This window comes from Saccopteryx leptura, chromosome 2 (assembly GCF_036850995.1).
Source record: "Saccopteryx leptura isolate mSacLep1 chromosome 2, mSacLep1_pri_phased_curated, whole genome shotgun sequence".
Classification (NCBI taxonomy): domain Eukaryota; kingdom Metazoa; phylum Chordata; class Mammalia; order Chiroptera; family Emballonuridae; genus Saccopteryx; species Saccopteryx leptura.
The window spans coordinates 20,500,570-20,523,794 of record NC_089504.1 but is presented as its reverse complement, the minus strand read 5'-3'; the positions used below and the strand labels follow the sequence as shown (position 1 = coordinate 20,523,794).

Sequence of the window (23,225 nt, the reverse complement as noted above, 5' to 3'; positions counted from 1 at the left end):
ATCCATGCAGTCAATGTTTATTGAGCACCTACTCTGTCCTAGATCCTATGTCAACCTTTCAAATAGAGCCAAAGTTTCATGAAACAGTTTGCATGAAACAGACTCTCCGCTCTGGCCAGATGCACCTTTGTCATAACCCTTGTATCACTCTCTGCTCCCCTCTGCTCTTTCCCTACCCTTGGAATCTCTGCATCCTTCAAATCCTTAAAACCTCCTTCAGCAAGTCTCTCTTGTTTACAGCAGCATTCTCGAAGTCCAAAAAGGTTAAGCATCTTGCCAAAGATGACACAGTGCTTCACAGAAGGCCTGGACCTAAAACCCAGGCCCCAGCTATGTAGGCAAGTTCATTTCTGCCACCAGGGTTCATGCAGTGAGATGGAGAGAGTAGGCTTTGGAGCCAGGGACCCTGGGTTTGATCCGGGCCCCTCTGATCCCTCGGTGGGGGCCAAGGGCAAAGAGCTGACCTCCCTGGCAGTCCTCACTCAGACTAGGGGCCAGCCCCTCCTACCTGGAGGAGGGTGTTGAGGAGGGAAGGAGATAAGTCCCGGGCTCTGCCCAGCCCTGCACCAGGCATACAGTGAAGGTCCAGGACTTGGCAGCAGCTGTTACATCATAGCAGGGGGTTACCATGTGACCTCAGGAAGAGATGCCTCTGCCCTCTCCTCCCAGTGCATCCGAGCCACCATTCCCTGAGGCAGGGTTCAAAAACAGCTCCTGATTGGAGAGCTCTGGGCTGATCTGGCATGAGGAATTTTGGGTCCTAATGCAAATTAATCCCACTAGCAGCTTAATGGCTCCTCGACCATTCATGGAGACCTGCCTGATTCAGAGAATCCTAATACGGAGTGTTTCATTCAGACACCAAGTGCAATAGGCACCATGCACCAAGTTCTTACTGTTCTCAATGGTATTATTCCTCCCATTTCACCGATGAGGAAACCAAGATTCAGAAAGGAGAAGGGACTTGCCAAGCCAAACTAGAAAGTTCACTGGAGTCGGTCTCAATGCAAAGGGAACAGTTATTTTAGAAAACAAGGGATGCCAACATTCCCATTGCTAAATGAGTTTTTACAATATCTTAAAAACAGGCATAACCCCTGGATCAGGCAATTTCAACGACCATGGTTATTATCCAATCAAGTGTGGAGGTTATTATCCAATCAATGCTATCCATCTCTGCGTTATTTATTATATAATAGCAAAACCCAGAAACTAACTAAATGCCCAGCAGGAAGAGACTGGCCCAGCAAATTTCAGAATACCCATACCACGAATTCCTAACCAGGCATCGGGGATGACTTGTGGAAGAATATTTGATGAGCTGGAAAAACGTTCGTGTCTATTAAGTTTCAAAAAAGCGGGTTACAATATGGTTTGTAAAATATTGCTCCATAGTCATAGTACATCTGTATATATACATATGGCAAAGGAGTTACACAGGTGTGTCATTTTAGTTTTTCCTCCTTTTGCTGGTATTTTCTGATTTTTCTGCAGTAAACGGTATTACGTCCATAACTTAAATCTTTACAGTTTTTAAATTATAGACTTCATAGTCTTAATTTAAAAATTTTCTATAACTCCCTCCCACTCCCCGCCTCTGGCCAGAAGGTGGGATGTTTGAGGGGCACAGTGTGAGGTGGGAGAGTCAGTGTCACCTTCTTCCGTGGACCTTTCCGTGGACCTTTCCGATCCGGAACCCCGGTGCCCGTCAGGCCGCAGCTCCAAGCTCCGCTCCAGTGGCTGCAGGTGCTGCTGGGCCAGGCGGAAGTCCTCGAGCAGCTCGGGGCTGGCGGCCTTGGGAAAGGGCCCCTCTGCGCCCCAGCTGTGCGGGCCGCTCCCAGCGGCATCCTTTTCCTCCTCCGCCCAGGCCCAGTGCTGTCGCCGGGACCCCTTCCCCAGGCCTGGCTGGGTCCAGGGGGCTTCCGTCCCCGATCTGGCCATTGGCCTCGCCTGCGCTTCACCTGGGCCACTTCATCCTCAGGAGACGCCTGCTCCTCTCAGAACCAGCCATCCTGCCTGAGGCCTGTCGGGACACAATCAAGGGACAGCATTAACCCTTGAGTCCCCTCTTTTCTTCAGAGGAACTCTGGAATCAGACAGCCCTGGGTTAGCTCCTGGCTCCATCTCCTTGAAGCTGTGTGACCCCGGGCGAGGCACCCTTCCTTCACTTTCTTCATCAGTAAAACTGGGATAACAATTCCTCTCTCCCCCAAGAGTTGTGCAAAGTGACCTGAGATACGGGATACGGAGCCCAGCGGCCAGCCCACTGGCCGGTGTGGGGTGTGTGCTAGCTATTGTTACTGGTGCCAGGCCCCGTGCATGGGCCCTGTGCACAGGCCTGAGCCTGGGGGGCGGGGGAGGGAGGGCAGGGGTCCCGTGCAGGCCTAGGAAGTCAGCGAAGTTCCGCTCAGAAGCCACTCCCGCTGAGTACCTTCTCTGACCCCCCCATTCAAGTAGGAACTCAAATCGGGAGTAGGGGGATGGTGAAAAAAGCATTCCAGTCCCCAAAATAATTGAAAACAGGTACTGAAACAACAAATACATGTGCAAACACGTTCAGGGCAGCACTACTCACAACAGCCCCAAGGTGGAAGCAAAGCAAACGTCCATCAACGATGGTGATAAACAATTTGTGGTATAAACATGCAACGTTCTAATAATCAGCCATAAAGAGGAATGCAGTGCTGATACATGCAACACGGGTGGCCCTCGACCACGACGTGCTGTGTGAAAGAAGCCAGACACTGAAGGTCCCAGGCAGAGGGACGGCATCGACATGAAGTATTCGGAAGAGGTCAGTGCGTGAGAGAGAAAGCCGACTGCTGGTTATCGGGGGCTGGGGGCTGGGGGCAGGGGCTGGGCAGTGACTGCCTGCCTGGTGTGCACAGGTTTCTTCTGGGTGGTAAATATGTTTTGGAACTAGATAGAGGTGTCGGTTACACAACATTGTGAATATACCACAAGCCACTGAATTGCTCACTTTAAAATGGTTAATTTTATGTTCTGCATCACCTCAATTTAAGAAAGGCATTGCAGGCAGGGGCACCAGCGAGCACAAAGGCCTAGAGGCAGGAGGTGTGACTGGGTGGTCTCCTATAGGCTGTGGCATTGAGGGGAGGGCTGGGTGGCTGGATGGCAGGGCGTGTGGGCGAGCACAGGTGGTGGCCAGACCCAGGAGGGCCTCTCGGGTCCTGCTCAGGCCTTCGAAGGGCATCCCCTCCAGTGAGGCACATCAGGGCTCAGGGAGAGTGAACCGGGAGAGGGGAGCCTGGCTGCAGAGGGACCATGATGGTGGATGGTGGACGCAGGGCTCCTCCCCACCGGCCTCCTACCCTCTTCTTCTCTCCCTCTTGTCTCCTCTGCCTCCTCCTCTCCGGCCCTCCTGCTAAGGCCTGCACCACACAGGCCTGGAAACACAGACCTGGCAGAGCAGCAGGCATGGTCCCACAGCAGGAGCTCGGCACGGCCTCGGGCCTCACTCCACAGGTGGGCAAGCCGAGGCCCAGAGAGCAGAGGGGCTGAGCTGAAGCCATGCATCCTTAAGACAAGGCTGGGGTGCAAGGCCACCACGTGGCCCAGGTCAGGGCTCCTCCCTCCATGCAGTGACAACTGAGTATAAATAATTCCAAGCCCCCCAGGTCTGTTTGCCCCTGCAGCCTCGTGAGCACCTGGGTCTTGGCCAGAGTCTGGTTTGTATGGTTGAGGAAGGTTGGCAGGCAACTATTTCTGGACAGAAAGTTCCCCGGGGAACATGCAGCCCAAGAAGGGCTGCAGCCTTCTCAGAGCTCGGGTGGGGACAGGGGCTCAGGGGCCTCATTCTCTCCCCGCCTCAACTTCCTCTCTCCCCCGGCATGTCCTCAAGATCACCCCGCAAGCGTCCCCATGACCCCACTACATTTGCTGGACCTTCTCTTGCCAGCCTGGGCGAGAAGCTTTTCCTGTATATTCTCAAACAAGTGAATTGGTCACAGGGAAGCTATTTTTCACACACAAAAAACTGAAGCTCAACATGGAAGAGTGACTTGGCCACGAACACCTTAGTGACAGAACAAGATTGGGAACTGTCCACTTTGGCCCGGCGGTCTCCAAAATATTTTTTCAATTACAAAACTCATCAGTAAAAATATATATCTGCTTGCACACCCTATATACCGGGTGGGGCAATACATCAGGTGGGGCAAAAGTAGGTTTACAGTCGTGAGTTTGTGAAACAGTTTATTCATGTATTATTTTCCCATATGAACCACTGCAGACCTACTTTTGCCCACCCTGTTGATGTCTTATAGCTTTGTAGACATGTATTCTCATGCTAATATATTACATGTATTAAAGAATATATATCCAGAAATGAATTTTTTTGAAAGATGCAATAAAAATAAATATTTTAAAGGGACATTCCAATCCTTTTCTCCATACCCTCTGGGGGGCTTGTAGTCCTCTTGGAAATCCCTGCTAGTGGGCCTTAAACTTGAATGCTTTTAAGAACCCTCTTAAGAATGCAGATTCCTAGGTGGGCCCAAAGAGAGCTGGACTGGGTCGCCCTGAGACAGGGCCCAGGAACCTGCATTTTGACCGCGGCCCAGGCAAGGCCAGGCCGTAGGTTGACTAGAACGTCTTGCAGCTGCTGTATGGCAGGTACTAAAAGCCGTTGCTTTGCTATTTCTGAAACCTCTGCCTGAGGAAGGGCTGGGGAGGCATGTGGTTTTTTTACTTTTAAAGGGCTTTTTTCTAGCCCTGCCACCGAGCAGCCTGGCCAATCACAGAGGCCTCTGGGGTACAAAGAGGAACATCCTGTCCCCTGGGATGAGTCAGTCATCTCAGAAATCTCGCTGTGACCAGGGGAGGCCGCCCACCAGAAGCTGCTGCGGTCACTAGCTGAGTTTTGCACGGGCGCCCCAGGCCCCAAAACCTGTGAGCCTCTTCTGAGCAGGGACTGCCTTCCACACAAGTCCCCACCCTCGGTGCCACGGGGCTCAGGACAGGCCAGTCAACTGGTCCGTCAGCAACACCCATGAGCACCAACCACATGCCAACCTCAGGCTGGACGAGGACACGGGCTCCCTGGGGGGCTTAGGGAGAAGCTGAGGGGCGTCCAGGGACTGGGTTCCAGCCGCGGGCTGCTGCACTGTGAGCCACCAGCCGCTGTCCTCACCGCACCGGCTGTCCTCACCGCACCACAGGGAAAACGCTGCCTGCTCTCGCTGCAGCGGGCTGTGACGCCCTGCGCGGGTGGCCCGGGCGTGACTAAGTGAACTTTGAGGTTCCTGGTTGTCTCATTGGCCTCTGAGGGCAACAGCCTCAGAACAGTGAATCCCCTTCTGGGGCCCCCCTTCATAGTAACAAAGATATATACTAAGCAATCAACTTTTAAAAAACCTATGACAGGTGAGGAGGGTGGAGGGGTTGAGAGAAATAAAAAAGGAAGAAAGAACTCATGGACACAGACAACAGTGTGGGGACTGCTGGGGACAGGAGGAGGGGCGGAGGGTCCGGGGTAAATGGTGAGGGACGAAGTCTTGATCTGGGGGCAGGAGGAGGGGCGGAGGGTCCGGGGTAAATGGTGAGGGACGAAGTCTTGATCTGGGGGCAGGAGGAGGGGCGGAGGGTCCGGGGTCAATGGTGAGGGATGAAGTCTTGATCTGGGGGCAGGAGGGAGGGGCGGAGGGTCCGGGGTAAATGGTGAGGGACGAAGTCTTGATCTGGGGGCAGGAGGAGGGGCGGAGGGTCCGGAGTAAATGGTGAGAGACGGAGTCTTGATCTGGGGCGTTGAACACACAGTATTGTGTACAGAGATGTGTTGTAGAATTGGGCACCTGAAACCTGCATAATTAAGTTTAACCAGTGTCACCCCAATAAATTCAATAAAAAAATAAAACCTAAGATCTCCTCCTGTGCACGAAGCACTGCGCACAACACAGGATTACAGAAATGTGTAAGAGCGGCCTAACATTTCAGATGAAGGTGGGGTGGGGTGGGGGACAATTCAGATGAGCTACTGAAGAGAGAAGCATCAAGTTGACAAAGAGGATTGGGGGCAGGGGAAGGGCATTCCAGGCAGAGGGAGCAGCCGAGGCAAAGGCACAGAGGTCTGAAAGTATGAACCGGACTTGATGGATGGAGAGCTGTGGGCAGGGCCCCTTGAATGGCGGGCAAGGGCAGGGTTGCTCCAGTCAGCCTCGATGAGGGCAGCAGCGGGGGTTGTCAGAGGCTCCAGCCGTGTAAGCTGGGCGCTGAATCCAGGAAAGTCCCGTAAGCACAAAAGTCCCCTCGAGGGCTGGTCTTTTGGGCTCGGTCCCTGCCAGCCCTGGAGAAACTAACCCCACAAAGAAGCACCCACCAATCAGGACCCTTCCTCTCGTACATCTCCCCATCTCCTCCCCAGCAGCCCTGCCCATGGCCCTCTCAGGGGTCTCTGGGCCCCCTGCGGTCTCTCTCTCCAGTTCCTGAGCGGTCAGCCACCCCCACTGGGCAGCTTCTCTGCCCCTCAGCTGCCCTGGAATGGAGACGCTTTCCGTCTCAGTCCCCCTGGTTCTCCTCTCCCCGCTGCAACCACGCAGCCCACCTCCGCCTCCCCATGCCTTCGGAAGCCCCTTCCCATCCAGCCAGTGCTGCCCCCACGCTGACCCTGACATCTCCCAGATGCAAAACAGAGCAAGAGAGAGGAGGCAGGCTCTCCTAAGACCTCGCAGCCAGGAAGTGCGGTCCAGGGTTACAAACCCAGGGCCTGAGACTGTGAATCCAAGTCCATCACATTTGGTGGGGGGCAGGAGGAAGCGGAAAGAAGACCCCTAGAGCAAGTGGCTGGCTCTTCCAAAAAGGCTGGGCTGTTGCGGTCAGAGCCCCCATCTTGGCCTCCCTTTCTGACCAGCTGGCGGGCACAGACCCGCTGTCCTCCAGGGGATCCTGCCTACTGTGTAGAAACTAGACCGTGGGGAAGAACCAGCCCCTCCCCACTCCGGATGCCCCCCTCCCGGCCCGGCTCTCTCTCCAGCAGCAGCAGAGGCCCCGGGGAAAGAGAAAAGGAGCCCTGGCTGCTGCAGACCCTTCGTCCTGCCGGCCTGAACGGCTGGGCAGATCCTCTGGACCATCGCTGGCTCCTCTCTGTGCCCTTATGTGGCAGAAGGGACCGCTCTTCCATGGGGACCCTCTGTAGCCTCCTGGCCTGCTCCTCATCCATGCATCACGTCTGAGGCCCCTTAGCAGCCCCTGGGACTAACTCTGCCTGTGCTAAGATAAGGACACTCCCAGGCACAGAGTGGGACCAGCGTTTGTCCAAGTTCACAGAGATCAGAACCAGAGCTCGGACTGTAGTCCAGCATCCTGAGGCTTGAGGAAACCCCCTAGAATCCACTCCTGCTCGGGGGGTGGGGAGACAGGCTCCCCTCAGCCAGGAGAGAAGTCATACAGCTGTCGCAGCAGCTGCAACTTCCTGGCTGGGCTGGTCCAGCCTCCCTGGACTGTCCCAGAGAGTCTGTGACTGGCCTGTCCAGAGAGAAGGCGGCCTCCCTGCCCTCCTCCGCTCCCTTACCTCTCTCGGGTTCCACCATCCTGCTGGCCCCCGCTCAGAGGACCAGCGTGTGAGGTCTTTGTTCCGAACCTGGGGAGCCCCCTGCCTCCATGGCGCCCTGGCCCGCCTCCAGGCCGCTCTGCCAGCCCAAGCTGCTGCTCACAGACAAGCATCGCTCCCCACCTCTCCCCGCCCCTGCTGCGGCTGAGGCCGCCTCGCCTAGGCAGGAAGCGCCCAGCCTGATTTCCTACAAGTGTTTGTCAGAAGGAGGGGGTTTGTCTGAGTGCCGAGTGAGAGTGAGCAGGAGGAACTTAACCCCTTGCAGGCCCTCTGTGGGTCTGCACGGCCCAGGAAAGGACTCACGGAAACTCCTGATGGCAGGGCTTCGGAACATCACAGCCAAAACACAGATTGAGGAGACTAAAGCCCAGAGAAGGTCAGAGGATTGGCCAAAGTCATTCAGCATGCAGAGCCTGGCAGGAGGCCTCGGACAGCTTCAACACTCTAGGAGCTTTTACCACAGCTCCTGCCCTCTGGGACATGGCCTTGGCCAAGGCTCCCTCTCTCACTAGGCCTCAGTGCCCCATCTATATAGTGGAAGCCCAGACTGGGTGTTTGCTTGGCACCTTTCCAGATCTGACTCTCTATCCTGTCTGCCAATATGCAACCCAACATCTCAGTCAGGCTGCAATGATTCCTGCCATCGCACCCACTGTCCTTGCCCCAAGCAGGGCCTCTAGCTATAGTAAGATTTTCCAAGCAGCATAGAGGTAGGGAACTGGCTGACAGGTAAATTTCCCCTGCTGTTCCCAGGGTTCATCAGAAGGCAAGCTGCCTTGCCCCAAGCCCCCTCAGTCCATTCATTCATCTGACAGGTACTTAACTGAGCATATATCATGTGCTGGGTGTTTTTCAAGGTGCTGGGAATATTGCAGGGCACAAGACAGGCCAAGCCCTGGCTCCCCTCTAGTAGAAATACAGACAACAAACAGAGAGAGGTGTGAATAGTCGGAGAGGATAGGATGGAGCAGTGATCCCTACGCCAGGCTGCTTTTGGTAATACTGACGCCTACGGCTCACCCAGACCAATAGAATCAGTCTCTGCGTAACAGAGATTTTAAAATGTCTCAGGTGACTTGGATGTGTGCCCTGGTAGAGAATCCATGGGTCAGAAGGTAACAGGTTGGGGAGAAGGGTACGGAGATGGCCAGAAAGATCTCTATGAGAAGGTGACATCCAATCAAGGGACTGGAAGGGGAAAAGGGTCAGGAACAAGCCACAAGAAGGGCTGGCGGCAGTATTCTGGACGGGCAAGCACAGTGGGTAAGGTGGGACCCGGTGGAGCTCTCGGTGAGAACAGCAAGGCTGTGTGCCCAGAACAGGGAGAATCACGGGAGGAGAGACAGGAGACAGGGAGGCAGGAGGCAGGCTCAGCATCCAGTCCCCGTGTGTGTGTCTCCAGCCCTGGCCCTGCTCAGGATGCAGGGATTCTGATTCAGGAACCAAAAAGAAAAAAAGAAAAAACTTGGTCTCTGTATTGTCCAATCCCCCCCCCCCCCCGATAATGCTGATGAGAAGCCTTCATCTCTCTAAGCCTCCAGCCTCCGTGTCTTCATCCATAAAACAAGGATATAAGAGGAGTAGCCACCCCACAAGGTTGCTGCCAGGATCTAATGAGGTAACTCCAGAAAAATGCGGAGCCAGGGGCCTAGAACATGAATGAATGAATGAATAAATGGACTTTTTCAAGGCCAGCCTCTGAGTATCTGGCAAAGCCAGGCTAGAACCAGGTGCCCTCATCCGTTATTACCCTCCCTCCTCCTTCCCTGCCCTTTACCCACATCTGGGTGGGGAGGGCTCTACCCACAACCCCCAGCCTAGCATGGAGCACAGCCAAACCCTACTGAGGCCCCCTCCCCGCCAGCTCTGGTGACCATGTGGGCCATTGTGTGAGGGGCGGGCTCCCCTGACACCCTGTCACTCCCTCCCTCTCCCTCTCTGGTCATTAACCCAGGCAGCACCGCCATCAGCGCCAGGCGGCTGCCACTGCCAGGCACGCCCCGTGGCCCCTGGATAACCCTAGGCTCATCCTCGGGTTATCCCATGCACTCTCCTTGCCAGCCCCAAGCCTTAATGGCCCTCCTCTCTGCCTCGGTCGGCCCAGGTGTTCTTTCATCCTCAACCAGGTGGTGCCCCCTGCTGGCACCTCATCTCCACCCACAGGCCAAATCCGACTTAACCAAAGCAACGTGTCCAAAACTGAGCTCATCCTAGCACCACCCTCCTGACCCAGCCCCCCTCCCTGGTTTGGCCCATCTTCCACCCAGGTGCACAAGCCAGGACTGAGCGTCATCCTGGAACTGCCCCCTTCCTCACACCCATAACCAATCTCTCATCAACTCGAACGTTAATTCCTAACTCGCACCAGAATGTGCCCCATCTCTGCATCCCCTCCACCTCCGTGGCCTCCTGCAGCAGGCTCTCCTGGGAAGCTCTCGGTCCCTGCATCCATTCCCCACCCTGCACCAGAGGGTTCTTACAGAACAGAAGCGTCCAAACTCAGCCCCTCTGTGCTTCAAATACCCAGAGAAAGAAGATGAAACTCCATAACCTGGCCACTGCTCCTGCCTCCTCTCCCTCTGTCCACCCCTGCCCTCAGTGACACCTGCTTACAACAACCCACTGAGGCAGGTGTGACATCCTCATCTTACTGGTGGGCAAACAGAGACACAGAGACTCCAAGCCACGTGCCCCTGGTCACAAAGCTGGTAAGTGCCAGTGGAGACTGAAACACACAGAGACCAAACTCATAATGCCTACACTTGGCGCTCACACTGCTGCAGCCTCCGGAGATAATTAATAACTTGGGCACGATGAAATCGGGAGCGGAACTTATTGCCAACTAACTGCAACGTTCTGACTCTGGAATGAGGCCCTGGTTCTGCACAGAGCCTGTTTTCTAATGTGAGTTCTTGTCCTTCAATACACTGGATGCTGAAGAATAATAGCCTTGGGAAGTGGGCTAGACAGGAGTATAATTCCATTGTCTAGGTGAGGAAACTGAGGCCCAGAGATGAGGAAGACACTGGTTCCTGGTCACCCAACAAAAACAAAACAACAAAAAATTAACAAAAAAATCATGTTGGCCCCCACTGCAGGGGCTGAGTACTTTCACCAGAAGCATGCCCATGTAAGGCTGCACCGCACGGCCCTATCAGTCCTTACCATGGGAGCCTGGCGTGGCGAGCCCTGGCTGTGTGTCCCCCCACCCCTGGGTCCTGATGCTCTAGCAGCTCAGTAGTCATTTCTCCTACAGTCCACCCGCTCAGCCTTCTCTTCCCTCTCAACTGTTCTTGAGCTCCACCTCAGTGCCTGGCACACTAACCAGACTGGAAGGTGAGTCTGTCCTTCTGCAAACCTTCCGGTGCAGCCCAGGACACAGCCCAGGACCGAGGTAGACATTACTTGCTGATGTGATGAGCCCTAGACGGTCTGTCACTTGGCCACACCATGTCCTAAGGCCCAGGGAGTATGGCAGGGTCTCAGCCATTCCCCAGGGAAAGCCAGGCTCTGGCATTTCAGGAGCCCTGGGAGGCGCAGGCTGCGTTCTCTCATCCTCAACCCCTCCCTGAGCTCCCGACATTTCCCATTTCCTGAGAAAGAAATGAAAGCCCACCCCAAGGCCACCACTCATCCCCGCCCAGGTTGCTGCGTTTACCCCCGTAGTTAAAATCCAGGGAGTCTGGGGCTGAGAAGAGGCCGGTGAGACTTTCCGGAGTGAACCAAGAAGAACCCATGGAAGCCCAGCTTGGAAAGTAGAGACCCAAGTCCCAGCCTCAGTGACACTGGACACATGCCTCTTCCCCTCTCTTAGCTTTGAACCTCTGGGCTTAACGAGATTATCCCTGAGGTTATCAGAAATGACCTTCTATCACTCAGTTTCCTGGTTTCTTTGATTGCACTGCCCACCTAAGCAGAAATTTATATGGGAGGCTGCAGGGCACAGGGGGTTAGGGCATACGGGGTCTTTGGGTAGTCAGAGACCTCCAGGTTCTCTCTTGAAAGCTGTGTGGTCTTGGGCAAATTGCTTAACCTCTCTGAACCCCAGGTTCCTTATGTGTAAAATGGGGATAATACTAACTTTACAGCATCCTTGGAGTGATAAATGAGATTGGGTGCCTAAAGTCCTGGCCCTGGCCCCAGGTGACACAGAGCGCACACATAAGTGACTATGGTCATATCCATGAAACGTCCGGGGGGCCTGCGCCCTGCAAGGCTGCGTTTAGTTTTTCTGGCTCTGAAGCTTCCCCAGGATCGGCCCCAGTTCCAGTTTTGGGTCCTGTGCACAAAAAGAGAGAGCCGGGCCTGACCTGTGCTGGCGCAGTGGATGGAGCGTCGACCTGGAAATGCTGAGGTCGCTGGTTCAAAACCCTGGGCTTGCCTGGTCAAGGCACATATGGGAGTTGATGCTTCCAGCTCCTCCCCCCTGTCTCTCTCTCCTGTCTCTCTCTCTCCCTCTCTCTCTCCTCTCTAAAATGAATAAATAAATAAATAAAAATTAAAAAAAAAAAAAAAGGGAGAGCCGGCCCTCCCAAGTGAAAAGAAATGCTGCCATCCCCCTGGGACCCTCTCTCTGTGGCCCCAAACCAGTTCTGGGGGGGGGGGGGGTCACTGATCCAGCTAGAAACTGCGTCCCCACCCCCAGATACCTAAGGAAAGGAGGAAACAGGCCTTTCTCAGCCAACTGAAACATGGGTTATGAGGAGGGTGTGGCCATATCGCGAACACACACGTACACTCCCAAATTCATGCTCCATGAAGAGTAAAATAAAAAAGTGTGCAATGCACCAACAGCAAAGCTTTATTGAGCACCTATTATGTGAAGGCCTTCCCACGGATTAGGATCTCATTATTTAATCCTCACACCAATTCAAGGAGGTAGGATTTACGATGCCCATTTCACAAGAGAGAAAGCTAGGTTTGGAGCGAGCTGTCTGAATCCAGACAATAAACCATAATCACTTTGCAACTGAATCTTGCAGTAGGTAAAAAGGTTGGAAACCACTGCAGTATCCAACAATAAGGGATCATTAAATTAAATTGTGGTGTTTCCACTCACAGAAATACTGTGCAGCTACTAACGGTCACATTGTAGAAAAATATGAAATGATGTAAAAAATGTGATATGTTAAGTGAACAAACCAGTTATAAAATAATATAGTTTGAGTCCAGTAAAGAACAAAACAGTACAATGTGGGGGAAGGAAAGGAAGAGGAGAGGAAGGGAGGGGAAAGGGGAAAAAAACAGAGAGGTGCTCCAAGATGTTTTTAATAACTATTCCTAGGTAGCAGAACTAAGGCACGTTTACTCTGTTCCCTTATGTGTAGTTTCTAAATGTAACAGTTAATTTAAAAATAAGAGTGAAACGAGCATTTATTATTCTTAAAAACAAAAGCCACCACCACACATCCGTGTAGTACTTCATTCTGATGCGACCTCGGGCACGCCCTCCTGAGTCTCCGCCTGTGCCAGCGGGCAGAGTGGCTGGGCTCCCTGCGGCCCTGGGCAGCTCTGACATTCTGCAGCTTCCATCCCACTCCTCTTCCTCTTTCTCGACTCTCATACATGTGTCTTTTCCTGCACATACACATTGCACAACAAGAAGGAATATGTGAAAAACACAAAAAGGAAAAGGGCATGGCATGTGTTATCTGACTGGGTGCTCAGAACCAAACATTCAACAGAGAAGAAAGGCACAGAGAGGTTATACAACTTGCCCCAAATCACACAGCACATTAGGGGTAGAGTTGGAGCTGCACCCACAAGTAGAGTGTTATCCTCCAAACGAATCCCTGACTTAGGAAGGTTGAAAGCAGCCTCTGGGAGCTGATGCCCTTCCTGGCCCCTGGGGTTTGCTGGGCAGCCTCTGGGAGGCTGATGCCCTTCCTGGCCCCTGGGGTTTGCTGGGCACCCCACTCTGGCCTTGACTGTGGGCCCCTTCCCGAGAACAGGCTCAGCACAGTCTAGTGTCGGGAGGTAGAGTGCTGGCTAGGATCTAGAGGCCGGTGCTGGACCACCAGAAGAAGCAGGAGGTCTCCCTCCACAACCATGGTAGAGTTGGGCTGGCACTTGGAAAGAAAGATCAAAGCCAAGATGGGACTGTAGGTTAAAAGGGAAGAGGGACCGAGAAATTAAAAAGTGCTAAGTTCTGGGTCCAGATCTGATAGCTCTGATTTTAGATATATTTCTAAACCTCTCTGATATCTTCATCGACAGACTAAGGGTAACACAGTCCTCAGGAGTGTGTGTGTAAAGTAACAGCACAATGTATTTGCACGGCTTAGTACACGGGGTGTTCAGAAAACGCAGGAGGGCGGCATTAGCTTCTTCCTGCCCCGCCCCCCCCCCCCCCGGGGTCAATTAAAGCCTCTTCCCAGTTGCCCCGCCCTAACTCACCCTCCAATCCCTTGGACACAGGCTGCCGATAAATCTTCTTAGAGCATCATTCTGGTCAAGGCTTTCCCTGCTTAAAGACCATGGATGGTGCTGTCGCTTTCAAGTTAAAGGCCAGACATTTTGGCCTGAAATTCAGGTTTATACAGCCTTGTTCCCAAATCAGAGGGTTGCTACACTACACAACTCACAGTATAGACTAGAAGCCTTGTCCATAAAGGTTTCCTTTCCAAATCCCGCCCTGCAGAGGATCTGCAGTGGGTGCAGGCATTCTGGCCTGGCTCCCCTGGGGCATCCTGCATGGCCAGACACCCTCAGCTCCCGCTGCCGTGCAGAGCGAGGCTGCATTCCACCCCCAACACCCTTCACATGCAACTCTCTTTCAAAGAAAAGGAAAGAAGAAAAAGCCCTGATTTGTGGTATTTACTGATTTCCATAGTGCAAATACCCTTATTGTGGACAATTTCAAGTTACCAACATGCTCTTACTGAGCACAGCAGTGGGAAGAGATGAGCACAGTCAGCTCTCACCAGATGACACACCCTTACAACATCCCAAAATAAGGACCACAAACCCCAATAAAGAGCTGTGTGACCTCAGGTGAGTGACTTAACTTCTCTGAACCTCAGGCTTCTTATTTGTAAAATGAGGACAACACTCACACCCACCTCGTGTGGCAACAATTTGAACACTAAATGATATAATCCAGGGTGACCAACAATGTGTTAAACACCTACTATGTGTAGGGTTCTGTACTGGGCACCAGGACAATGACTAGTGACAAGATAGACAAGAGCTGTTGCCTTTCTAGACTCCACTCCTTGCAGTAAAACCTTAGCACAATGGCTAGAATACAGCACTCAATAACTATAATCTATTATTACCATGCTATTAATGTTGTTATTCCTTCCTTTCTCTGGGTTCAGTTTCCTCATCCCTGTACTCAGAATGTGGGCTGCACAAAACTCTACAATGTCGCTTCACTTGAGTCTTAAAGTGGCACTAAAGTAGGCATTACCATTCCCATTTTACAGATGGGAAAACTGAGATGCTCAGAACTGAAGCCAGGCTGAGGGTCTGAACAAAGTTCTGCTAACACCCAGTCTCTAGATCTGTCACACCTCCCAGAACAGAGAGAGAAGAAAAAGGATGAGGAATTCAGCTAGCGATTCAGCTGGATGCTTTAAAAATACTTTCTTTATCCCCCTCATGGGGGTAAATTAAAATATTATTGCCATTTCCAGTTTCCAAAATACTCTCTTGGTGTGATAGCCTCAGTGCCTGGACCATTCCCAGGCTCTCTGAAAACTCCAGCCCTGGCGCCCCTGGTGGACTGTGCAGGCTGGTGGGAGCTGATGAAATTTCCTTGCAACAAACAGCCCAAACCACATGTTTCCAATGCAAACTGCTGGACTTTGGGGAGGCAAAGGCCCCACATGGGCACTTTCTTCCTCCTGCAGAAGAACTGATATAGTTCCTGGGAATAAACCCAAAATAGTCCCCAAAACACCAGGGGGTCCATTCCCCTATTGGTAAGTAAGCCAGACTTAGGCCCCCTCAAATGGATGGGCAGAAAGAAATAGTTTTCTTAACAAAACAAGACCAACGGCCAAAATATAAAACCTACCAACTCCAGAGGAGGCACCTCAAAAATGCTCTTGGGAAGTCCCTGCATGTATCTAACCTCAGTCCTTCATGCTCCAGTTTCAGCCATTTCTTATCCTTCTGTTCTAGAGGACAGGAACAATGTCTCTTTTCACTGCAGCCTGTCTCAGCTTCTCTTCTCAGCTCCAAAAGAGCCCCGGTTTGTTATCAGGAACTTTCCTTTCCAACTTTCTCACTCAGAAGCAGAAGCTTTTGAAACGTAGGTAATGATCCGCTCCAATCTGTCATTTCTTTCAACAAAAGCAGGGCAAAGGAATCTCATTCAGGTCGCACAAAAAACTGGCTCTGGCTCTGCCTGTGCCAACCCCATCACACTGGGGAGAGGCCAGCTCTGCACCTGCCCTGCTGTGCACCTTTGGGAAAGTCGTGATCCCTTTTCTGGGCCTTAGTCTCCCCATCTGTGTACCAAGAGGAGCTGCTCTTATTTCTGCAGTCCATTCCAGCTCCTACCACTGTCAGAGCCGCCCACCCGCATGCTGGCCCTTGCTCTATCTCTCTCCCCCAACCAAAAAGAGGAAAAGAAACTTGCGTTAGGCGTCCAGGGAGGGCGCGCGGCTCCGAGTTGTCAGGGTGTGCGGGTTGTTGCCTGGTGAGCGAATCTCACACAAATCCCAGGACAGAGAAGTCCCACCTCCCCGTAGCCACAGCTACCGGGCCACACCTCTGCCCAAACACAGTCGGAAGCCGGGCCAAGGACCACCTCCATATTCCCTTGGGACCCCTCCCCTTCCTAAAACCAGCCCCAGCCCAAGACAGAAAAAAAAGCCAACGCCCCCATTGTGTGGAGGTGGAGACTGAGGCCACAAAGTGCAGACTGCGGAAACCGCAGCCGGAGGGGTTTAGACTCGGATCCGATCGCCTGTCTAGGACTCCCATTCCCAGAAGGATGATCGGTATCCTTCCCGCGCGCGTGGAGTTTCCACGTGGGAGAAATCTAGAGCAGCACCGTCCCTGTGCTGTCCACCCTCCCTCCCCATTCCCCCGACGGAGAAACTGAGACCCAGTGAAAGGCCGGAACCCTCCCGGGACCCTCCACCGGCCCCTCCCCGCGTCTCACCTGCTGGCGGTCACCGCGCGGGGTGGTTTCCTGGATTTGAGCGGCAAACAAAGGCCTCCAATCGGGGCGCGGGGCGGGGCGCTGAATTTTTGCATAATCCTCAAGGCGGGCCTTTGACGGGCAGGGTGCGGCCCTAGGAGGCGGGGTCTCGGAAACTCCACCAATTGCAGACAGGAGCCCGCCCCCAGAAACTCGGGCGCGGCTCTCCTCACAGAAAATCTCAAATCTGAGACGTCGCGCGTACCTCCTGGAACTCTTCGGATTGCAGTCGCGGGACTGAAGCCCCGGGGCGGGGGTGGGGGGTGGAAGTGGCGGCGGCGCGGGGCAGGGGGGAAGGGGAGTGATGGTGAAGACATTTCGCAAGGTCGCCGCGAGGAAGAAATCAAACTTTCATAATGGAAACGGACTGCTTCATAACAATATCAACACTGTAATAAAGTTCTCTTGAGCACTTGTTATGTGTCAGGCACTGATGTAAGCTCTTACTATGACCGATACTCTCCTATGAGGCCGGTTGCTATTATCATTCTAGTCCAAACCACCACTGGGCAAGCGGGGAAACCCAGGCCTGGAGAGGAACAAGAACTTCCCCAGGGTCCCGCAGTGAATATAGGACAGAAACTATCCACTGTCCACTGAAAGCACATCTTGAAGGATGGCTGTGCAAAGTGTCGCACTTGCTCCATTTCTGCCATTGGCTGCCACCGAGCTTCAAGTAAATGAGATTCCTAACTCCTGCTTCACAGGGTTGCTGATGAGAGGAAGTAAATAAACATGGCACCAGGCCTATAGAAATAAAACAATGGAACTAATGTAAAGCGTTCCCCAAAGAATCTTATTTCATAGGGAAGATTAGGGTCCGGAGACAGGAAGTGACTCTCTCAAGGTCCTGCAACAGCCGTGTTGCAGCCGGGTTCTTCCCAGTTCACTCTGGTTGCCGGTGCCTCCCTACACATATCTAACGGCAAGTATAGCAGCAGCTTCTATTCACTAAAGGCCAACTCTGTCCCAGGGAGAAAATTTTTACCTAATCCTTACAATAATTCACGAGTTAGGTTAGTATTATGCTCCCCATTTAAAGATGAGGAAACTGAGGCTCAGTTAAGTGTCTTGCCCAGGATTACACAGGCAGGAAGTGGTGGAGGTGGAATATGATGCCAGGCTTCAGACACAAGGTGTGGACTCCCTTGAGCGGTGCCCTGTTCTCTGTGCTGTACTCCCCACACTGAGCTACTCCATCCCCCTCCCCTGCTTTCTCCCAAGCAGAGAGGCCTTCAGGTGATTTGAAGGCCAACTTGGCACTTGCTTGGGAAGGCCCCTGCTCAAGTCAAAAACTCCCCTTTTTCTGTTTTCTTCTAGGAACACTGAGAGTCTCTAGCCATACCTCTCCTCTCTAGCAGATGTCTGGGCCACAGGTACCTGAGTCCAGGTGGACCTCTGGACTCTTCCTCTCACAATATTCAAAGCTGCCTCAGCCCGTGGTATTGGGTCCTTTCAAAAGACAGTAGGGCATGTGCTTGTCCTGGGGCTTCATGCTATTGACCGCAGGTAGCCATCAGTCCAAATTTGCCCTCTACCACTCACTAGCCATGCAACCTTGAGCATGTAATTTGACCTAAGTCCACTTGCAAAGGAATTTTTTAGGTTTAAAATTCCACAGCCCCAGAGTAAGGCCAAGCAATTTCAGAGAGAGATAAGAAGCATCAATCATCAGTTTTTGTTGTGACGCCTTAGTTGTTCATTGATTGCTTTCTTATATGTGCCTTGACCGCAGGCCTTCAGCAGACTGAGTAACCCCTTGCCCGAGCCAGCGACCTTGGGTCCAAGCTGGTGAGCTTTGCTCAAACCAGATGAGCCCACGCTCAAGCTGGCAACCTCATGGTCTCGAACCTGGGTCCTCCTCCGCATCCCAGTCCGATGCTCTATCCACTGTGCCACCGCCTGTTCAGGCCAGAAACTCATTCTTGTTTTACTCTTTTTAGAGTACAAACTTGGGACCATAGGCAGCAGCTGCTGGGGGCCCTCCATCCCCTGGGCCTGGAAAAGGTGTTTCCCCTGGGCCTGTGGTATTTATAAGATCAGAGGGCCCCTTTCTTCATTCACCTTCATCCTGACTGTAATTATCTCCCTGGGGCTGACTCGGAGCCTGGTGTGTTGGTCTACACACAGCAACCCAACCGCTATCAAAGCTAAGTAGCAGTATCCCTATGTATTGATTTCCTGTGGCTGCTATAACAAATTACCATCAGTTCATGGCTTAAAACAACACTAATTTGTTCTCTTACAAAGAGAGATCAGCTCTGGCCAGATAGCTCTGTTGGTTAGAACATCGTCTGGATGCACAGAGGTTGCTGGTTCAATCCTGTCAGGGCACATACAGAAACAGATTGATGTTTCTTTCTAAAATCAATAAATTAAAAACAAGGTGTCAGCAAGGACAGGTTCCATCTGCAGCCACTGAGAGAATCCATTTCCTTGCCTTTTTCAGCTTCTAGTGGCCATCTGTATTTCTGGGCTCGTGGTCCCTTCCTCCATCTTCAAAGTACATCACTCCAACCTGTTTCCATCACCACATCACCTTTTTCTCTTCTGTGTCGAATCTCCCTCTGCCTCCCTTTTTTATTTTTTTATTTTATTTTTTTAATGGGGCGACATCAATAAATCAGGATACATATATTCAAAGATAACATGTCCAGGTTATCTTGTCGTTCAATTATGTTGCATACCCATCACCCAAAGTCAGATTGTCCTCTGTCACCTTCTATCTAGTTTTCTTTGTGCCCCTCCCCCTCCCCCTTTCCCTCTCCCTCTCCCCCCTCCCCCCGTAACCACCACACTCTTATCAATGTCTCTTAGTCTCACTTTTATGTCCCACCTACGTATGGAATAATGCAGTTTCTGGTTTTTTCTGATTTACTTATTTCACTTCGTATAATGTTATCAAGATCCCACCATTTTGCTGTAAATGATCCGATGTCATCATTTCTTATGGCTGAGTAGTATTCCATAGTGTATATGTGCCACATTTTCTTTATCCAGTCATCTATTGACGGGCTTTTTGGTTGTTTCCATGTCCTGGCCACTGTGAACAATGCTGCAATGAACATGGGGCTGCATGTGTCTTTACTGCCTCCCTTTTACAAAGACCCTTGTGATTAGATTGGGCCCACCCAGATCATCCAGGATAACCTCCCCATCTAAATGCCTGAATCACATCTGCAAAGTCCCTTTGTCATATAAGTTAACATTCACTCGGTTCAGGAATCTGCGTACCTTTGGGGGCCATTATTCAGCCTACCACTTTCCAGATGGGGAACTTGGGCTCAGAGAGGTGAAATCACTTGTCCTTTAGTGTTGGAAGCCAGGAGACCTGGGCCCTGGCAGAGCTCTCCTGCAGCAAGTAAGGGTTCTTCCCTGGAGTATTAGGACTGGGGAAGGAGGGGCTAGGACCTTCAGGAACAGGCTGCTTCAGAGGTCAAGTGGAACCCAGGGCCCTAGTTTCAGGCGATCTCCTTGGCCTGGGGAGGGGACAGGGGCAGCTAACAGCAGAATCTGGTGAAAGTCTGTGGAATTAACTGCCAATTCTCACAGACGCCGGACACAGGGCTGGACAAAGCAGGACTCCTCAAACTCTTCTTGCCCCAGAGGAACCCTGGGGATGAAGGCAATGAGCACGGGAGCGGACCATTTCCTGCCACCCTGCCCTCCCTGCCCTCCCTGTAGTTTTAATTCTAACACCCAGAGGCCTCGGCTCCTGGAACAGTGAGTGGCCCGCACAGGTAGAGGGTGAGAAGTCATTGGGAATTTACTGTCTCTCCCCAGGCCTGTCCAAAGACCAACAGCATGAAAGCCCTGTCCCTTGGTCCTGTGCGGGGACAGCTCTAGACCTAACTTACACTATGATGTCTCCTGTGGGATCAGGCGACCGCTGCCCTCCCAGGGGTACACCTGCAATTCCACCCTGCTTAACTTGCTCTTCTTGCGTCCTGACCCCCCACTCCTTACTGTGCCTCCCTTCCTTGATGAATCACTTGCATACAAATCCTCACCTCAGAGTTGGTTTCTGGGACCCGTCATAAGGTGTGCCACCACTCTATATTTTAAAACATCCATGCACATTGTGTATTCTGTCCCATGACACACTTGTGCCTTTTGATCTAAAAGTATTATCTGTAAATAACCTTCAGGTAGGGTGTTCCAAGATGCAAGTGCGGCTCAAGTGCCCCGCACTTCTGATGGGCAGAAGGGGCGAGGGTGGTGGTGTCTGGTGCTCTGCGCCCCTCTGTCTGTCCCACCTCTCCCGCCCCCTTGTTGAGCAATCAAGACCCTAACCACACAGCACACTGGGCCCTAACCTTGTTCAGGTCTCTTTATTGAAAAATTAAAGGCATAAGCTCTGTATATAAATACACTGACATCACTAGTCACCTGCAAGGCCTCTGGGCTAGGCTGGGGTGCGGTAGGAAGCTGGGGCCTTTGGTCCCCAGTGGTGTAGAGAGGGAAATAAATAATAAATACCCTGGGGGACAAGGGGCTAGGAGGAATGGGGGTGCTTGATGCTTATTTGTGGCACTAAAGGTCCTGCAAGATGACCCCCGGGCTGGGGGCCGTGTCCATGAATTCTCATGTGACCTCACTCTAGACAAAGGTTGAGGCATCTGGGGATGGGCCAGGTCCTAGCGGGCCAGGGGCACGTGTCCCCCAGTCAACCCAGAGTAACAGGCTCTGGCAGACCTCACGTGGACGTGCCAAGACACAGGGGTCCCGTCCTTCCCCTCTCTGTCCCCTTCCCAAAACCCACACTTGTTGTGAGCGCCTACTATATACTGGGCACGGCAGCAGATCCTGACCTGACCTTCTGTTTGCTTCACCTGGCCCTCTGCCAGTTCCGGTCCAGTGGGCCAAGGAGGAGTGGGGTTGTCTTCCTGCTACCCTGGCCAAGCAGCCCTGGCCCCTCGAGGAGCTTAACAGTGCCAGGAGGGAGGAGGGGCCGGGGCCAGGGGCCGGGCAGCGGTGGGAGGCCCTCAAGCCTCGGCCCCTAGAGCATCACATTGAACTCAGTGACCAGAAAGTCGATGTAGTCACTGTCCTTGGTCTTGAAGGCCTCTGCGATGATGCGAGCGGCTTCCCGATGCTCCTTGCCCCGAAGTGTCAGGCCGTTCACCTCCAGGATCACGTGGCCCACCTTGAGCTGCCCACAGTTGTGGGCCGAGCCACCGCGCTGCAGGGGCGAGACAGGGCAGAGGCACGTAGGGCGCCTGAGGACTAGGCCAGCCTGGCTGTGACTACCCACTGGGTCAGGCCTGGCTTGCCTACCAGGCAGCTACAATCTGGGTGTCCACTGCCCTGGTTAGAAAACTGAGTCTTAGGGAGAGTAAAGGTCATATGAGTCTGAGTCTGCCCTTGGATGTTGTGTGTCACTTCTGGGGGTGACACACCCTGGGATTCTGAGAAAAAACCTCCCAAGGACAGGGATAGTCGAGCAGGGCCCCTGGGAAGTACCTGAATTGTGACGATCCTAGGCAGGGGCTGGCGGGTGTTGGCGCCACCCTCGATGGCGATGCCCAGGGTGGCTGCGCTTTTCTTCACTCGGACCAGGGTGGATGTGGGCTCCAGGAGACCTGGCTGTGGGCATGAAGGAGACCAGGGATGAAGGCCTTCTCAGCGGACAGGCCTGGCTGTGACACCTCAGGGCTCAGACTCCGGCCCAATGTTGGGAGCCTCCAGCATCCCAGGCAGTAAGCTAAGCACGTGGTGTTCTCGGCTCTGAATTGCTACAAAAATGCCTGGGGCTCAGGTGGTTAAGGGGTGGCCCAAGGCTGCCTGGTGGTGGCACCAGCACTTGAGTCCAGGCCTGACTGCCTTAGCTAGCACGCCATGTCAGAACCGAGCTTTAAGACTCTCAAGACCAAACTCTAGTGCTCGGCGTCACAACAAAGACAGGACTTAAACTGGGGCCTCCAGCCTCAGACAGTGTTCTTCCCAGGGGCCCACCTCTCCAGCGAGGGGGATCCCTCTACCCCTGTGGTCACTTGTCAAGCTAAACCCTGGTCAGGACTTCCTGTTCTTCACCTGAGGCCGCCTTCCCCTCCCCCTCTGGGATGCCCCCCCCTCACTCACCGGTTTGGTGGCCCCTTCTGTGCTCCTCTCGTTTCGAGGCGGCTCCTTGCTGCCCCTGCTCTTGGCGGACGCCAGCTGTCTGCCTCGGCCGGGAGCACTGGCCTCTGCCTCTCCCGCGTCCACACCACTGTCCTCGCTCAGGGTCTGCCCACTGTCTGAGAGCTGGGAGAGCGTGGAGGCTGCTGAGACGGGGAACAGGAGAAGAGCGGTGATTTGTACAGGTGCGGTCAGGGAGGGCTGCCTGGAGGTGATGAAGCTGCAGACTGAAAGGCTGGGGGGATTCCCTGGGGTATTTGGGGTGGGGGTCTGGAGAGCAGGGAGACTCTACCAGCCTTCCACCTACTGAAACCTGCCCTTCCAACTAGGCCTGGCTCCAAGGCTGCCACTTCCAGGATGTCTGCCTTGACTCCTCTGGTATAATGA

General features: G+C 53.2%; 2 protein-coding genes across 8 annotated transcripts in view; both read right to left on the bottom strand.

Moving 5' to 3' along the window:
- AKNA (AT-hook transcription factor) overlaps positions 1 to 16,781 on the bottom strand; it is a 54,728-nt gene extending 37,947 nt beyond the window's left edge. For 2 of the 4 annotated variants that reach the window (XM_066367337.1, XM_066367340.1), the window contains exons 1-2: positions 7,529 to 7,681; positions 1,656 to 2,023 (exon numbers count right to left, since the gene is read on the bottom strand). In XM_066367337.1, the coding sequence (XP_066223434.1) occupies positions 1,656 to 1,941 (286 nt within the window). In that variant the 5' untranslated portion in view covers positions 1,942 to 2,023; positions 7,529 to 7,681. Of the gene's footprint in view, positions 1 to 1,655; positions 2,024 to 7,528; positions 7,682 to 7,870; positions 7,893 to 16,682 lie in introns of those variants that run through there. The other 2 variants (XM_066367338.1, XM_066367339.1) reach the window with 2 other exon arrangements.
- Positions 16,782 to 21,046: 4,265 nt separating this feature from the next.
- Positions 21,047 to 23,225, bottom strand: part of WHRN (whirlin) — an 89,899-nt gene continuing 87,720 nt past the window's right edge. For 2 of the 4 annotated variants that reach the window (XM_066367332.1, XM_066367334.1), the window contains 3 exons: positions 22,803 to 22,984; positions 22,185 to 22,307; positions 21,047 to 21,903 (listed from right to left, as the gene is read on the bottom strand). In XM_066367332.1, coding sequence (XP_066223429.1) covers positions 21,721 to 21,903; positions 22,185 to 22,307; positions 22,803 to 22,984 — 488 coding nt within the window. In that variant the 3' untranslated portion in view covers positions 21,047 to 21,720. The remainder of the gene's footprint in view (positions 21,904 to 22,184; positions 22,308 to 22,802; positions 22,985 to 23,225) is intronic. The other 2 variants (XM_066367333.1, XM_066367336.1) reach the window with 1 other exon arrangement.